We start from the raw sequence: 18,815 nt of genomic DNA, 5'->3' as shown, positions 1-18,815 counted from the left end.
AGTCGGTGCATTACTTTATAATTTACAGTTGTAAAATATGACTTTATGGCTGGAACTAGATTGTCAGCTGCAAGCTTTGGGACGAGAAACCAAGGTTTCTTCAACCTGCTATAAAATCATTCTCATCATCTCAGAACAGCAGAGCTGGAAGGGATCCTATACATCATCCAGTCCAGCCCCTGTCAAAGAGGCCCAGCTGGGAATCAAACTCCCAACCTTTGGCTCTTCAACCAAAAGCAGGGCCAGTGATTAGAAAGTGAGTGAAAAATAGTCACACAACTACTAATAAACTAAGAATCTAACTAAATTAAGTTTGCATTGAATAGAGAGTATTTAAATTCGTGTTTAAACTTCTATTACACTACGACCCAGAAATACTTACAGGAATGAAGGTGAAAAATCTCATCCGTGATTTTATTCATCCTGTCCCCTTTGCCTCTATGTTGAGTTTCAGAGGGAATTAAAATAGTTGCAAGAATGCTTGAAAAATCCTCTTTCATCCCGCACAACCAGAAACCTATTGCAGACTTTTGATTTTTGTGGTAAAATTCTCTTTTTGCTACACAGTACAAATACGGAGATCCACAGAGGAGAATAGCTACAAGTTCCCCAGATAATCCACCCCTCTCTCATTAACTGGCACTTAAACGTCTCAATAACTCACTGTGAGACACATGTAGGAGAAAGAATGACTTGAAATTACAGACTTGTGCATGCTGCTTTCTTTGCTGCACATATACTTAGCAACCAACTGAACAGATCAACAGCAACAAAACACCTGACACCAGCCCAGGAAAGAGAGGGAGAGAAACACTCGGCAGAGAGACGGGGCTCTCTTTGAAATCCAAGACTGGAGGGAATGATTAGTGAGTGTGGACAGGCAGGCGATCACCCCATCCCAAAAAAATCCCTCCCAGTCACTCAAACTGCAGACAGCAATTTAGAGCTTAACTCTTTACTTGTTAGAGCAGTACAACAATGGAACCAAAGACTTCAGAAGATAGTGAGTGCTCCAACATTGGAGCTTTCAAGAGAACATTGGACCACCCTCTGCTTTCAGGCCAGCTTTTGGAAACGCTTGCCAGGGGATCTGGGTCAAACCTGACCTATAGAAACAGGAACCTGACAAATGTGAGTCAATGGGCCTTGAAATCTTAGCAAAACCAGAGTAATGGGACAATTCAGCCACCCAGATCCAGAGGAGTGTGGGGAAGTAGGTTTTGACACCCAAGCATGTCCAAAACTGCACCCAACAGCTTCAGAGGCTGCTTCCACTTCTGCTAGGGCTTGCATTTCATGTCACATGTGCCAAGTTCTTCCAGACTCTTTCCCCACCAGCGCTCCGGAGATAGGTCTCCTTGCCTGGAGACCCAGGGAAGCATAGCAATTCCCCAAGACGTCATCTGGCATCCCAAGACTTGGGAACTCAAGGGATATGCCGAGCACATTATATATATATACTGCAGGACATGTTGTGTTACACATATATATAGATCTATACATACCTTTTGTTTCATTAAATTGTGTCTCTCTAGCAAATGATATCCCAAAAGATATTTATCAAAGCGAGGAAGCACTAGAAAGGTGTGCCCTGCCTTCACTTTAATATTTCTCCATTTCTTCTGACATTTTTTTTTCCTAGCCTAGAGATCTAATTCCATTAAATATGTACATTTTTTGACTGGAAGACTTCTTCATGTATCTTTCAGATGAATCTTAAAAGTACATAAGGTCTGTAGGGCATTTTTTTAAAGTGCAAATGAGGCCCGTAGTAGAATATTGTCTATGAGCCTTTTCAATTTATTTATATTCCTGCAGTGTTCTACCTTTCTTGTGCTGGGATAATGATGTGGAAGAAGCGAGGGTTTGAGAGCCCAACACATCTTCCATGCAGCTCTTGTCTAACAACTTTAGTTTTATTTAACACAACGGTGTACCGGAATTTGACTTTGGCCAGTTTCCATATTCATTAGCTTTATTAGCAGTTGTCATGGCGGGCAAATTCATGTGTGTTACATTTGTGTAGGAGTGCTTTCCATAATTAGGCGTACTGCTGTTTAGGAGATTTTGCCATTAGAAGTATTCTGATCACCTAAAATCTCCTAACTGAAATAGTGTGTAGGAAAGCAGGATTCCAACACAATCTCCAGTGAAATGCAATCATCATTAGGTTACAACGAATGTCCCCAAAAATCTCGTATTCATAAGTACAAGTATATGTATAATTTCATATCTATGCGTGGTTGTCCATATCGAGAAGCCTCATGGCACAGTGGTTAAACTGCAGTATTGCAGCCAAAACTCTGCTCCTGATCCAGTTCAACCCCAGCTTGAGGTTGACTCAGCCTTCGATCATTCTGAGGTCAGTAAATTGAATACCCAGCACACTGGGGATGGACAGTGTGTAAGTTGCATAATTGAATTGTAAATCACCCAGAGAGTGCTTTAAGCACAAAGGGGTGGTATACTTTGCTCTCTCTTTTTGCTTTGTGTCTGTATACATTTGTAAGCTTAAATCTATTTCATAGTCTTATCTACAAGGAATGCATTGTAACCATCTGACACCATATTTCAGCAGCTCAACCAACAGACTTACTCCAGCTGTGACTTCCAGTTGGCTTCACAACATACGTATGTTAATATTTTAAAGTAAATAAATCTGGGCATGTTGAGCATACATTCCACTTCTTCGTCAAAACATACAACTAACTTCTGGAACTCACTTCCACAAGATAATGTGGTGATGGTCCACTGGTGTGAATAGCTTCAAAGTGAGGTTTAGCAACTGGATGAAGGGCACATCTCTTAATCCCCTTAAGTCAGGGTAGCTGAGTGGCACCTTCAGTTTAGAAGCAGTATGATTCAGAATGTCAGTTTCTGGTTGAGCCATCCCTACCATTTGAAGAGTGAAACAACCGACTCAGGTGGCTGAGGGAGGGGACTCATTGACCATCCCTCAGGTTTTCTCCTAAGTCTCACTCTTTTTCCTGCCTTGCGAGATGGAACTGTTTGTGCCACACAGAGCTTGGAAAAGGTTTTAGACTCTGGACACATTTCCAGCGTCTAAAGCCAGAATCTCCCAGCCAGTTCAACGACATGATTCAAATACTGGCTCATGCTGTGACTCATGGGTGGAGGCTGATGGCTCCAAGGTCCATGGGTTGGCCGTGAATCCAGTCTGGGCTTTAGCCCAAATTTTATAGGCCTTATCCTAGGTGCTGAACGGTGTCCCCAAAACAGCTTCAGCACCTTGGATAGCTCCTGTGATGCTCAGGGTAAAACCCAAAACATATTCGCCACCCTGTTGGCCCCTGGGGCCACCCATCTCCACTGGTCCCTCAAGTGCAGATATGGGCTTTGAGGCGACAACAAAGGCAGAGGGAAGGAGGCAGTGTTTTACATCACTGGTTCTTAACCTTTGTTACTCAGATGTTTTTGGACTGCAACTCCCAGAAGCCTTCACCATCAACTCTGCTGGCTGGGGTTTCTGGGAGTTGCAGTTCAAAAACACCTGAGTAACAAAGGTTAAGAACCACTGTTTTACATCACAGGTCAGATTTATCTAAAATAGGAGATTAAAAGGCAACTGGATTAGTTACTTTTCAAAATGAAGGCTTATGTTCTGAATAGTATAACCATAACAGTGACTAACTACTTATGGGGCATATAGCTCCAACTATAGTTGATTAATTTCTAAATTATGCTGCACATGAACACAGAGAAAAACCTGTCTCTCTGTGTGTGACTGTGTGTATATACATATACATGCCTATGAAGTACAGAACAAATTAAACGGGCGCCACTGGAGAGCCTTCAGATATCCAAGTACGAAAGGGGCAAGCCAACCGTTGTTTCATAGGAGAGCAAATTCCTACAAGCCTGGCTTACAGAGTCGAATATCCTTAGTGACACTCAGGACGAGAAGTGGGATTTACTCCCATAGATGCGAGGCGTCACTGCAAAAGGTCAGGGAAGGTGGCGGGGAAAGAAATAATCTCTTTTACACAATAGTCCTCACCCAGAACTGTTTCCGAGATGGGAATAACAACCAAAGCGAGAAGCAGTTTTGTGCTTTGCCCGTAAGACGGCCTTGGGCCTCGATCCGCTCAAGCAAAGGGCACCGCTTTGAAGCTTCCAAGGCTCCCCGTTACACGGGATAAGCGTTCTATCCTTCTTTTCCTTTTGTCAGGAATGCCGTCACCGATAACAGCCTGAGAGGATGTTGGGGGGGGGAGGTAGGGCTCCTCCAGGATCATCCATGGGGAGAGGGCAGAATATCCGGTGGATGGATGATGATGTTTTGGGTTCCGAAAGGGGAAGCAGGTGTCACTGGAGCCTCCGAGGAGCCGTGCGCAGGCCTATGCAGACAACCTCCAAATCACGCTCATTTGTTATGTGTGCCAAGTTTTCTAACCATCTTAATTCTGCCATTCCTCGAATTCAGATGGTACACAATGGCCCGTAATGAGCAGCACCTGTGCCTACCTCAATTACCACACAAAATCCGAACACAGTGGCGGGGTGGGGGGTAGGGAAAGGCCTTTTTAGAGCCAACGACAGATTCCAACGCGCCTTCCGTAATTGGATTCAAAAGCCTCGGCTTCCATTTTGCAACTTGTTCATAAAATGCAGCGGGAAAGGAGGGTGGGAGCATCTGGCAGGGATTCAGAATAAAGACTTTGCACTGGAGGAAACAGCAGAAGCCGAGCTGAAGGCTTGGTAACTAGGCAGCCCAATTTTTAATCTGAGTATTTTGGGCTCTGCCAGCCCCTCTCCCTCTCCCCCCCCCCCATACACCGCCTTTGCTGTAGTTATTATTATTTCACTAATTGAATTGCTGCTAAAGCACAGAGTATAATTTAACATCCAGAATTTATGATACAATAGTAAGGGGGGGATGTTTTTTTCCCTCGGTAATAAATGCATTATTACTGTCACTTTTAATGGAGTCGAGCGTATTCCCCTTGCAACCATGCCTGATATAGCTCCTGCGTCGGTGTTGTATGTAGACAATTGAATTAATTATAGACAAGGTCATTAACTCGACCTGAATACCTCTGATTGCTTCGGTAAATAAGGTTAGAGAGCAAATGGCTAATCTTTGTTGTCATTATGGATCTTTTCTCCACATTTTCACACTGCCAAGTATATTAAAATCATTTTGCTAAGCAGCGTTCAGCCTCTTGGAGTATGTACCATGCTTCCTGGCATCTCGTGAAGCCATTTGTATCATCCTTCCATTTCATTTCCCATATCAGTTTTTTAAAAAATATGTTGAAGGGAGACCTGTGCCGAATTAAAGCTTATAAAAACCATCAGACCAACAAATTAGGGAGTCATAATGAATAAAGCAGTGGGGGAGGGGAAGGAAATAGCAACTTGTTCATGGAGAAACCCCACCATACTAAGCAAGTCACCAAAGTTTTATTTCTAATTTTGAGCCAACGCTATCATGTCACTGATCGCCAGAACTGATTTTGATGTCGTTGTTTCCAAGTTAGTGAGTCAATGAGAGCAAACTAGAGAGAAATCGGACACGTGGGCCTGATCCTGCCTTTTTTCAAATGAAAATAGTCCTTTTAATGGGAGTGATCTGCCTTAAAACAATTCTTCCATCTTCCAGGGATTTGTTCCAGGCCAATCCCCCCCAAAAAGTAGAAGCTCTACAGCTGGAGCAAAAGGCTGGTTTGGTCCCTGGTTGGGGGGGGGGGAATCCAGCTTGAGTCCATTTCCCCATGCGTCATGTGATCTCCAGGGAATAGATCACACTGGACCACTCTGGAGGCAGTCCAAATTATTATCTATTTCCCCATGTGATCCCACCCTGTTAGTTTTATATCCTGCCTTTCTCTGATGAGTGGAACACAAGGCTGGTAACAGTCGAATAGTATAAAAGCATATTTTTAAAGAAGTAAAACACAATTTAAGAAACGCACCAATGAAAGAAAAATACAGCCCTCATCTGGTGACAAACAAGTTCTTCAGCAAGCAAGATCAGTTGCCCAAAGACGTCTTGGACAAAAAGTTATTTGCCTGTCCTTGGAATGACAATTAAATGGGAGGGCAGTTCAACAGCATCCCATTCATTCCCGGAGATCTTTGGGCCAAGAGTTGAGACTCAGAGGCAGGTCTTTATGATGTCGCAGAAGTAAGGCATCATAATTCCTGGAGGGAACAGACATGCTTAATTCCTTCATGATGAGCCACTGTGCCCTAATGCCAGCAAGGAAAGAGAAGAAGTAGGCACCCTATCTTTAAAATACCTCATACACAAAAGTAAGATAGCCCCTTTATCCACCGCTCTGGTCACTTTAACTCAAGGTGTGGCTACATTGTAATATACTCCTCCAGTTAATCTAAGTTTAACATGATGCAAAGCAATTCAAGATTTTCCCGACCATACAACATTATTGTAAGTGCAGGGGAAACTTGTACTTTGCTTTGAAGAATCATTTATTTTGAACACCCCTTGGTTTGTACAAACACTATGCCAAACACTATTTTCAAACTTTCTGGATAGTTTTTTAAAACATTGTTGTCTTTCTTCCTTATTGCATTTGCAAGCTTTGCCAGCCTGCTGCTCAGGGAGGTCTATAGTTAACAGTAGATTGTCAAATATGACAAGAGGGAAGTTTCAACTGCAGAAAAATACAATGTCTGCCACATTGATGCAGCGCTGTGCCACTTAGAATAAAAAAGAGGAAATAATACTCACAAACTTGAAGGAACAAAAAAAGAAAGATATTCCCACTACAATAGTTTGAAAAAATATAAACTCCAGACCAAGGCAATTAGGGACAAGGACAGAATGCAACAGAGTCAAGACAAACCCACGGGTGGATGAAAGTGCCAAATGTGGGAATTTTAAGATGAGTGTGATCCCCTTCACTGAATCCATCTGGTTCAATGCAGGCTACCCATGAGGACGGGAATGGTGATATAAAGCGCATGTGACATGAACTGATACAATAATGTCCCAAAACAATTCTTGGATTTTTAAAGCAACGTAGTTGCAACCACAGTTGAAGCCTGTACTGAGCCTTGCATGGCCTTGGGTTCCCCTTGATAGAGGACAGTTCTTTCACTGAAGAGAGAGTCCTCTGTTTGAAGGGCTGTGGAGACTATGTCTGGTTTAAAAGATAAAGGAGAGTCACTCTGTCTGCTACACTGGACTGGGTATCATTACTTGCACTACCTGTTATGAAAAGAGTAACTTTTTCTTGCATGCCAGCAAGTCCGTTCTGATTTATGGGGACCCTTTCCAGGGTTTCCTAAGTAGAGTACGCAGAGGTAGTTTACCAGTCCCTTCTGTGGACACTCTGGGACTGTGTTGCTGGCCAGAGGTGGCTTACCAGTGCTTATGTTGCTTGTACAGTGGTGCCACGCTTAACGAGGATAATCCATTCCAGCAAAATCGCTGTAGAGTGAAATCCTCATTAAGCGAAATAAAAAAGCCCATTGAAACGCAATGAAAACCCTTCAATGCGTTCCAATGGGCTGAAAACTCACCATCCAGCGAAGATCCTCCATAGGGGCAGCCATTTTCAATGCCTGTAAAGCGAGGAATCCGTCCTAGAAAACAGCGGGGGGCCATTTTGTACACCCGGTGGCCATTTTGAAACCCGACAATCAGCTGTTTTTAGATCATCAAAATGTGAAAATCATTTCCCGAGGCAGGGAACTGATAATCGTGAAGCAGATTTTTCCCATTTAAACCATTGTTTTGTGATCGCAAAAACCTGATCGTCAAGTGATTTCCTCATTAAGCGAGGCAATCGTTAAGTGAGGCACCACTGTAACTAGTGGCTGTTTTGTCATTCAAAAAGCATAGAACCCTTCCTAGCACTCTCACCTGACAAAACATAAGTAGGGATGACTAATGTCACAGAGCCCATTTGAATTCATAACCAGCTCCTGGAGGATTTTGGTCCATCTTGAAATAAGCTTGGAATATCAAACTGCAGGGTGTCATGCAATGCAATTTATTTTTCACAGATGTTCACTTTAACACCGAAGGCAAGGCATAAGTTAGTGCAACGGATGATGATAAATCAATATGGGGGTTCAGTGGGGCTCGATTCAAGCATATCACACCAAAGCCATGCCGCCTTGTCCGGTTCATTCTTACTCAGAAGTAAGGCCCCCACATTTCACTGGGGTTTGCTTCCAAGCAATTGTGTGCAGGACTGCAGCCTTGGGGTTGCTTTGCCGTGTGCCTAATTGAACCCACTGTGACTTCCATCCGAAGAAAATACGCAGCGGATCAAGCTGTACAAAGGGAAGCGAGAGCTATATTTTCCTAACTCAGTGGAAAGCTCTTCTTTCAAATAACTACCTTTCTTCACACTGCTTCTCGGCCGGATGGAGAGCTGCTAGAATCCATAATGGGGAGGAAGAGCGTTCCGTGGCAAAAGGTAGAGCCAAGCAGCTTTTCATCGTTGGTAAACAGAATTATGATGCAAGCAACTTGCTGAAAATCTCTTTGAATTTCCACTTTAATTCATGCCACTGGAACAAGTTATTATCCCGCAGAGCCAGTGTTTCATTTTCTTCTCTTTTCTTGGCTACTTTTTTGTTTTGTTTTGTTTCTTTCTTTTTTTATTTATTTATTTAATGCTAAAGCTCGTCAGGAGCTCTATCCCGTATAAATGAGTCATACTGGGGATTTAGATGAGTCACCGCACCGTGCACTTCTGCAAAGGGTTCTTGACAGCAGGTTGCGATATGCCACAAAAGCTGCTATAAAAATGGAAATTAAAAAAAATACCTCTGAAAATTGGGGTTGCCTGCCAACCAACCAGGGGACAGAGGAAGAAGACAAGCTGTGTTTGCAGGTAGGGGTTGTGAGAAAAGAGAGTAGGCATGGCTCCTTTGTGTAAAGTTTGAAAAGAAAAGGCTTTATACCTTAATCATCATCGTCGTAGAACTGCAATGCTCACAGGGACCCTATCAAGTCCACTCCCTGTCCAGGAGTTGTCATGGGGTATCGAACCCCTAGCCTGTTGCTCCTCAGTCAGTGACCTAAACCACTGTGCTATCCAGCAGTTCTTTTGTCAAGCTGAAGGATGTCTTGATGTCTGCTCCCAGGCTCTGCCACTCTCTGTAGAGGGTTGTAAGAAAAACAGGAAGTTGTCTCATACTGAGACAAACCATTGGCCCATTTACCTCCATTTGATCAACTTTGTCTACAGGTTAAGGCCAACTTCTTTGCTATCCCCAGTAGTATAACTAGGGTTGAGTGACAGGGGGTGGAGAAATGGGTTGCAACAGGGGACAGGTATTTAGTGTGGAAAGGGTATGACCCTCCCCTTCCTCTAGCTAGTCCTCCTTGGACAGAAAGGAACACGGAACAAGCAGGTTCAACAGGAAACCATGTACAGCTGGCACGTGCCTGGACCCAGGCGTTCCTCTTGATCCCTCCATCTTCTTGCTCCCTCGGTCAGTCCCAGGTGATCCAAGCTTCATCAATGGAACCCCAGGCACCAACACTGATAGTTACAGCTTTGACGTGTCCTATCTAAAGATCCGTTGAACAAACTGAATCAATTAAGTCAATGCTTATGTAAGTTAGCATGTGTTACATGAACCTATACTCGTCTAGCTTCGTGGCGTAGTGATTAAACTGCTGTCATGTAAAGGTGAAGGTAAAGGCTCCCCTTGACATTTAGTCCTGTCGTGTCTGACTCTAGGGCCCGGTGCTCATCCCCGTTTGCAAGCCATAGAGCTAGCGTTTGTCCTAAAACATTTTCTGTGGTCACATGGCCAGCACGACTAGACACGGAATGCTGTTACTTTCCCACCGAGGTGGTACCTATTTATCTACTCACATTTTTACATGCTTTGAAACTGCTAGGTTGGCAGGAGCTGGGACAAGCGATGGGAGCTCACTCCGTCGCGTGCATTTGATCTTATGACGGCTTCTGCAGTTTAACCCACAGCGCCACCATGTCCCTCTTAAACTGCTGTACTGCAGCCAAAACTGGTCATGATCCAGGGGTTCTATCCCAGGTAGCCAGCTCAAGGTTGACTCAGCCTTCTTTCCTTCCAAGGTCAGTAAAATGAGTACCCAGCTTGCTGGGGGGCGGGGGGCGCAATGTGTAGCTTGCGTAATTAACTTGTAAACCACCCAGAGAGTGCTTTAAGCACTACGGGGTGGTATATGAGCAGCAGGCTTTGCATTTTGCTTCTCTTTTTTTTTTACACGCAGTTGGGACTAAGTATTAACCCATTAATTGCTAGTGTGACTTAGGAATGGAATGGAAATTAATATCCAGGCTGATGATGGCCTCATTTCCCTTGCTAGAACAAGGAGGATCCCTCAACTGACCTATGGACATTTTCGCACTGAGCCCCTGCATCATCTCCTCCCGCAATGCCACTTGTCCGAAGAGTTATCTTTCCAACGGGACACAGGGGGAAGCCCAATGGTTCCCCAGGATGCCAGCCAGGACCCTGAGACCTGGTCTTCCTGTGTAGGATAGGACAAGACCTTGGGAGTAGTCCCAGACCTTTAAGTAACAAGGCATTCCCTGCCTCTACACATGCCAAATGTCGTAGGCACGGCAGCAGCGATAGCAAGAGATATGAGCTGGAAGGCAAAGCTGTCAGTCAGCTAGATTTAGGAGCTTTACGCTGTTTCTTTCTCTGTCATTCACAATAATAGGCATTGGACATTCTGCTTTAAAGAGAGTTGAGCCTTTTGACTCCTATGTTTCTTGTGCTGAAGATTTAAGATGTCAGCCACAAACATGACACTGATAATATTAGGCAAAGCTTGGGGAACAGACTCAGTGTAATAGCTGTCATTTCCTCTCCGCCCCACCAGAACTGTTTATTAATAGTCATTTTTTTTAATTTATAGGGCATTTTTGGAAGGCTCTTCCAATCCATTTATCTTCAGCAGGAACACCCCCTTGTTTGTAATGTGTTATGAATGTCATAATTAGCGAGAGGTTCAGGAAGGAAGGGAAGGGAAGATAGCACTCTGTCTTTAGCACCGAGCCCATTCAAAGAGAATGTTTAATCCAAGGCAGATGAAATGGCACATTATGCAAAGCAGGTAGCCTCTTGCACCCTTGAAAAGCCAGCTGTTATCACACTCCCCAGTAGCGTCCCAAATAAATAGTGATGAGTCTCACACAACCTTCCAGAGTTCATGCCCCAGTGGCACAGCTGTCAAGAGCTGGGGATCACAGAGCATAATGGGAGGAAAAAAGTAATACGTATGCAGATGATCATTTTGAGTATTACGTTGTATATCATCTCACTCTTTAGTATTTCAGGAAGACATGTATTATATTGAAGCTTGGGTTATGTGCAAATATCTTTATATTAAATACATTGATCATTTGATTAATTTTCTGCCTTTTACCCAATAAATCAAGAGAAAGCGCTTTGCTCAGTTGGGAACTCCAGGGCCAAATTATTATTATTTGATTACTGAGCCTATTTATGGTACAAGGATTGGACTGCAGTCATCCTGGAAATTAATAATTGTCAGTGATAAGCATGATATTTGTAACTACTCGGTTTCACCTTTAAAGTGGTTTATTAAAATATTAAGAGTAAATGATGTGTTGAAAATAATGTAATAACAGCTTCAGCAGTGAGCAGGGGAAAACAAGTAAAGCGTAAATTGCACATCCGTTATTCGTTTATGGTGCAGAAAAATAAGCCATGCACACGACAGCTCCATAATCATGTAAGAGGCGTTTGCAAAATGAATCTTTAACTTAAGGGAACACTTGAGGCAAAAGTGGTGGAGGCTTGAACTTGTAAGCAGGCAGCATGTTTCCTCCAGTTCTGTCGCTCATGGGGTGGAAAGGCTGCTGATATTCTTGAAACTCGTGCTGGTATCAGTGAGCAAAAAAGGAGGGTCAGGGCACGGTTACACTACTGAAAGAAATCAGAGGATTGATCAGTGGATTTTGAATTTGGTTTAAAGTTACGTGATACATGTTTTGTGGGGGTCGGTGTGTGCATCCTCTTGAGAAAATGTTTTAATTAATTCTTAAATTGTGCTGTATAGGAGGGGGTAAAATGGGCTTTTAGAATTGTTGCATTTGAGGCTTCGTCCTGTGCCCTCCCACCCTCCTACTGGCTGCCTCTCACAGCCACTAGCCATTGTTATTGTAGTGTTATTTTAGTTATTTTTAAAAAATTTCTTGCAATCTGACATAGCGCTAGTACAGAAAGACAGATAGGAAAAAAATAAAATAATGTTTCCCTGCAGCGGGATAAACCTGTAGGGACACACACACACACACAGAGAGAGAGAGAGAGAGAGAGAGACTGAGAGACTGAGAGACTGAGAGAGAGAGGCAGAAGAGAAAGAGAAGGGAGCAAAGGAGCTCTGGGGTTGAAACTGACCAGAGTCATTGACTAAGCTTGCAAAGGAGGGAGATGCACAGAGAGAGCTGGTGAAGAAGAGGGATCAGGTAGCCTCCAGCTAGGGCTGAAACTGACCAGAGACATTTTTGAATCAATTGGCAGTTCTAGGCATGTGAAGAAGGGAGACACAAATGTACACACACAGGGGATGGAGAAGGAGAGGGAGTTTGGAAGACACACCAGTGAGTTGCAAACCCCACAGTCACAATTTACACTGACAGAGGTATTCACATATGCCAAAACGATTTAAATTAAATGGATTTCCTGAGCAATTTAAACTAAACCAAACTCTTGTAGCTGAGTGGAAAACATGCTTCCCAGGGAAGCCCATGCTTCCATATGCATCAATTTAACCAGTTTGTTAAAAATTTATTTCAAACGTGCTAAACTCAACAGGTTTTTTTTCTCCCATGTATAACTGCACTCTTGGTTGAAGAAACTCTAATAATGTTTAGTATAATGAGGTCCCCTGGAAAATGCAAAATATCTAGATTGTAGAAAATTGTGTGTGTGTGTTTTCCTTTTTTTCTTGGACTGCATATCCCTGTGTTACTAAACCAACATGCATAATTGTGGCAGTGGGAGTCCAAAAATCTATTTTTCTTCCAAAATTCTGGAACACACAAACCTGCATCTGAAGACATGGGTGGGTTGCAATGTGCAAAACCTTAGACCAAACAAAACTTCTTAGCTCTGTAAGACTTTTTGTTGTTTTAGTTACTTCCGAATTCTGGACTATGTTTGTTTTACTATCCACCTATGGCTGCAGTTAGAAATATGCAACAAAAAGAGAGTCTTGTTCTCAGCAGTTTCCCAAGTCATGCCCTGCTGATCGCTTACTATTGCTGAGACTCCCTACTGCTCCAGCACGAGGTCTCTATTTCGTGTGAAAAGAAGACCCCTCATCTTCCTGTTTCTTGTTGTTCAACCCATCTCATATTGGGTATTCGTCTTTTCCTGCTGCCTTCGACTTTTACTAGCATTATGGTCTTTTCCAGAGAATCCTGCCTTCTCGACATGTGCCCAAAGTAGGACAGCCTCAGCTTCAATATTTTTGTCTCCAGAGACAGTTCAGGCTTGCTTTGACCTTGAACCCCCTCCTATAAATTCTTTAGCTTAAAGTGTCCTAGATTGAAGTCTGGTTCTTCTGCAGGAAAATCATGCACTCTGTGACTCAGCGTCAAATCTTACCTTACTTACAGACCCTCCTGGGTCTCATATATATGGAAGAGCAGAAAGTATTGTCATTAGCCGGTATTCAGATCACTGAAAACCATTCTCAAGGGTGTGGCTCAAGAGAAGAAACCTCCAGAGAAGCATTTAACCCAAGTTTTTCTTTTTTAAAAAAAGAGCCCCCTCCAACACTGAAAAGGCTTGCAATCTCTCCATCCCAATTAGTCTTTTTCTATATTAGAGTTCCTTCATCCCTCTGCCTCCCCCCCCCCAATTCTATGCATTTCCCCTTTTTCCATACTGCTTCTCTGTATGCAACGATGTTTTATGGTGCACAGTGATGGGGGGGAAATGTGCTTTTTCATTATAACTGATTATACAGCAGGGCTACTCATACACTGAAGCTTGCTATTGAAAGGGGAAGATCCTTGCTTTAAAGGGATGTAGTTTTGTGGTGGTAAGTCCTTCAGCACAAAATTGCCGGACGTAGCCAAAGACATAATTTTGTTCTCCAAGATGAAAGGCGAACATGACCTCATCATGTTTGGTACGGACAAAAAAGTGTTGTTTTGAATCAGCCAACAATCTTTCAGAAGCCAATTTCTCTGTGCTATTTGGTATCTAATAGTTTTTTTGGGGCGGGGTGATTGTTTTTGATTTCCTTTTTCCGGGGAACGAAATTAAGGCCATGCTGGGTCTATTTCTATTATTTTTTGTCTTGTCTTGGTCAAATAATTAAGGTTTAGTGTTATTTCTGCTGGACTTTTCTTGCATCCTTGCTGCTGCTTTGGCGGTTGCTCCCACACGGGTCTGGGAATTGAAAGTTGCTTCTACCGTTGGCTTCCGCTTGATCATTTTTGCTTGCCACAAAGTCCTTATCATTGGGCTTCAACTTCTCAGAATCCTCACCCTGCATGGCCAATTGCCAGAGGATTCTGGCGACTGAAGTCTGACATTATTTAGGTGTCCGGGTTTAGAAACTATGGCAATAAAACTTTTCAGTGGTCCAGATGTTCGTTGTTTGTTTGAGAATACACGCAGGAAAACTGAACCAGAGGGGCAGAATTCTTTGACACACTGCATGCTCTGAGCTCTGCTAAAAAAAAAAAATCATTCTCCTTTTGTGTAAGTGATCTGGAACCAAAGGGATCTGTTCCTTGTGCAGCTGAAATGGCAACATCTGCACACAGGACAGAAGTGACTGTGACTTTGGAAAGGGAGAAATGCATAGAATGGGGGTGGGAGGCAGAGGAATGAGGGAACCCTAATTTAGAAAAGAACCATATTTAGACATTACCCTTAATCTATGATTTTTGGCAGAGAGAGAAAATGGGAGACGTGGGGAAAAGGCTGCATTTTGAAATACGAATAATCTAGACATGTCCATTTTATTGTGCATGAATGTGGGGTGAGCCCTGGGCTAGCACAAAAGCATGAATGAAAAGCTAGCTTCAAATCCAGAATTGGCGAATGTCTCTCGAGTATCATAACATGTCTGTAGCTCTTCATGCACAGTCCTGGAATGGCAGAAGGAAGGGAAGAACTCATAGTATTCATTAAAATTAATTTTTAAAATGTTTACATCCAAATATTAGAGCTGCCTAATGTCCTCCGTTTGAGTATGAATTATAAATATGTTGACCAAGGAGAGGGGAAAGAGAGAGGACTCTGCATTTCAGTTGGTAAATTATTTAAACTGTTGGCATTTGCTTTGTGCAGCCAACAGGTTTGAATATCTGATGATAAATTACCTCTTATTTGGCTATTTGCTCTTAATCCCCATGTCCTGCTTATCTTAAAAGCCTCAGAGATCAGAAATTAGAAAGGGCAAGTCTTGATGTCTCCGTGAATCTGACATAGTCTCCTTTTGGTTGAATGGGACTTCCTGAGAGAAGGTAACTGACTACTGCGGTCGTAACATCTAAATCAAAATGTTAACGACTGTTTGAGTAGACCTACTGAAGCCATGGAACCTACATAAATGTTGACTCCCCAAGGTCCAGTTAATTTAGTGGGCCTGCACTAGAAGCCAGCAACAGTTGGCTCTGGGCTTAATATGTGAATATTATGGAATAGATCACAGTTGGATTCTGATCCATTATCACAGGAACAAAATTGTGATCTCGTGTCCCATTATGTTCCAGTAATAAATTGCAAGGACATTACTCCATTATTTGAACCGTCCTTTAAAACTGTGCAAATTAATGTTCATCATCTTGTAGCCCTCAATTCTTTAACTTTGTGAAGCATGGCGTAGGAAAGACTTGCTCTTACCTCCCTGGAATCTGTTGCCAGCCAATTATATTGGATGATTCAAGTCTTCCTGTTGTGTGAGTGAGAAACTTCAGTCTATCCACTTGCTTTGTGCCATGAGTAATTTGATAGAGCTTTCTGATATCCCTCCTTCACTCTACATTCTTTTCTCCTAAGCCACCAAGGCCCAGTGCTTTAATGTTTCCTCATAGAGAAGGTGTTCCTGCTCTCAGAACTGGAACATCTTTTGACTGCTGTCTTCTGGACCCCCCTTAAACCCCTCCAAAGAAAATAGTGGCAATCTTGCCTATAGCTGTGTGACATGGAGGTTGATGGGCAGAGATTAAGTGGTACCCCAGTCCTATGTCCTTTTTGAAAAGAGAAGAGGGGGGGAGAGCCACACCTGAGTGAGGAAAATAAAATAACTATGAAGTCCATAAGCAAGAACAAAATGCAGAGCTGGGCAATAACTTTTATTAAGATCGTGGGGTCAAAGCTTTCTCAGACATACCTCACAACTCTCCGTCTGTCAAGATAATATGAAAGTCAGAGGATGTGGAAAAGCCACAACGTGTTCAAAAATCTGGCCTGTTGTCTGTTGGCCATAGTGTGTGTCCATAACTGAAAGGCATTGGATGCAGGCTAGTGAAGAGAACAATCCCGGAATATCAGGCAATGGCATGCTGGCGTGTAAGGCCAATGTTCTCCCTCCATTCCCCACTGGCCAGAGTCATGGTTGAGAGTCAGACAACCGTTGGCTGTCTTTTTTATAAGCTCAGGGGTTTCTGGGGCAACCTAGAATAGCAGTGCGGAGAAAAATGACAGCTGCTCTCAGCTGAGCTGAAGATTAAATTTAGGTGGTGTGGTAGGTTAGTAAAAGTCAAACGAAGCGAAATTGTAATGGTCACCTCATGCTTTCACATTCAAGACCCTGAACTTAAACGCCCAGTAAGTGAAGAGGCAAAAATGGATGAACTGATTGGGTCTTTGGAAAGATTAACACCTACATCTCCCTGTCTCTGTCTTTCCCCCTCTTCCTTTTCTCTTGTCTTTACAGCGGCCTTGCACTGCCAGCGGCTCACAACACAGTCTTAGTTCATTCCAGTGGAGGTTCTGGAAGCTCCAGCGAATCCGAGAGCAGCTCCGAGTCAGATTCGGACAGCGAAACGAGTTCTAGTGACAGCGAATGCAACGAAGAGTCACGCAGTGGAACTCCGGAGGTAAAACCTGCCATCTTGTATCTTCTCTCTGCGTGGTTGGAAATGGCTTCTGGATATGTATCTGCCAATCAATCAATAGTGGCCAAAGCCCTGTTTTGAACTACCATATGCATCAAAGGTAGTAGTTTCTGCAATTTGTTGGTGGTCTGTGGTGCAGTCAGTGCACAACAGAGTGTGTGGCCTGGGTTTGTCCAAGCTGGCCACAGGCAGCCAGAATGTAGCAGTTGCCATTTGTCAGATGTTGTAGGAGACAGACAGTGGGCTACATCTTAAATGGTTAGTGCCAACCAGGGTAGACCCACTGGATATTGACTTACAGGAGTCCCACTGAGTCTACACTAGCTAAGGTTGCCCATTGGATTTAGCCAGGTGTTGTAAATGTGATAAATAAGCAGATTCGTTGGATTTAGGCGGAGGTTGCAAATGTCTTCTCTGCGCTGCCATGCCTTTATAAATGCTTTCCCATCATTCATCCTTCTGCAGCCTGAGCCACCTTCTGCCAACAAATGGCAATTGGATAAGTGGTTAAACAAGGTCAATCCCCACAACAAGACGATCATCAACAATCAGCTTGAGAGTCATGGTGAGAATAGCTCTCAAGCTCAGAGCAATGCCCAGGTGGAAGGGCCAAACAAAGGGAAGCTGAACAGCAGCCAGCCTCTCGCTGATTCCAAAGACAGGGCCTTACGGAGTCCCATCCGAGAGAAAGCCAAACCCCGCGTGGCCCAGAAAGCCCCCGCGGAAGCGAAAAGCTCCAAGCAAAAATCACCGGCTCACAATGAACCTCCCCCTCAAAGGACAACCGGGAAGAAGCAACCCAAAAAGGTAGAGAGGTCTTCCAGCACAGAAGACTACAATTGGCCCAAACCAAATATTACCAGCAGCACACCCAAAGAGAAGGATGCGCAGGAGACCCAGGAGCCGCCAAAGGTCCGCTCAAAAGTCACCTCGGGGAAGACCGCTCCGAGGAAAGAGCCGAGGACCACCACGGGCCCCGCGCCGGAGAAGAAGAAGTATCGCGGCCCCAGCAAAACGGTCCCAAAGTCTCGGGAATTTGTGGAAACGGACTCGTCCACTTCCGATTCAAACACTGACCAGGAAGAAAACCTGCAGGCTAAGACCTTGCAGGGTTGCAGCGGCCCCGACAGTAGCCTCAAAGCCAAGGACTCCAACAGCAACCTCCTCAGCGTCAGCAGCTTAACGAGCAACAGCAGCAATGCATCCATGGACCAAAACAGCAACGATTTAGAGGAGCCACTGTTTTCCCCCATCCCCATTGTGCAGAACGAACCCCTTTCCCCGCTCAAGGAGTTTGAAGAGCTCAAATACCTTTGGGTGAAGATAGATCTGAGCTTACTCTCTCGGATCCCCGGGCAAGACGCCTTCGATAGCCTGCCGGGAAAGGCTGAACCCCGAGAGGTCAACACCAAGCACAAACGACAATGCCGTGAGTCTCCAACACCAGCAGCTGAAAAACCCTCCACGAAATCAAAAAGGAAGCACAAGGTAAACCCATCTCTTTAGAAAGCAGGACTCCTGTATCTGTGGGGGATCAGTTCCAAGCCCTCCGTGGACGCTGGAAAATGCAGATTATATCTAACACTATTATAATAGCAAATACTAGACATAGTGTGGTCTCTGGCTCCATTTAGTGGCCAGTTCTGGTAACTTTGTCTTTAGAAATATATATTTCTAATTTTTTCTTTTAATATCTTTTAATATTTTCAGGCCATGGATAAGTGAATCAGTGGATACTGAATCTGTGGATACAGGGGTCCT

General features: G+C 43.8%; 1 protein-coding gene across 2 annotated transcripts in view; it reads left to right on the top strand.

The window, feature by feature from the left end:
- AFF2 (ALF transcription elongation factor 2) overlaps positions 1 to 18,815 on the top strand; it is a 413,936-nt gene that overhangs the window by 345,738 nt on the left and 49,383 nt on the right. For both annotated transcript variants that reach the window (XM_078380609.1, XM_072981115.2), the window contains 2 exons: positions 16,874 to 17,036; positions 17,520 to 18,542. In XM_078380609.1, coding sequence (XP_078236735.1) covers positions 16,874 to 17,036; positions 17,520 to 18,542 — 1,186 coding nt within the window. The remainder of the gene's footprint in view (positions 1 to 16,873; positions 17,037 to 17,519; positions 18,543 to 18,815) is intronic.

The sequence above is a fragment of the Pogona vitticeps genome, chromosome 11 (assembly GCF_051106095.1).
Source record: "Pogona vitticeps strain Pit_001003342236 chromosome 11, PviZW2.1, whole genome shotgun sequence".
NCBI lineage: Eukaryota > Metazoa > Chordata > Lepidosauria > Squamata > Agamidae > Pogona > Pogona vitticeps.
Note: the sequence above shows the minus strand (reverse complement) of the source record. Positions and strands in the feature narration are given on the sequence as shown.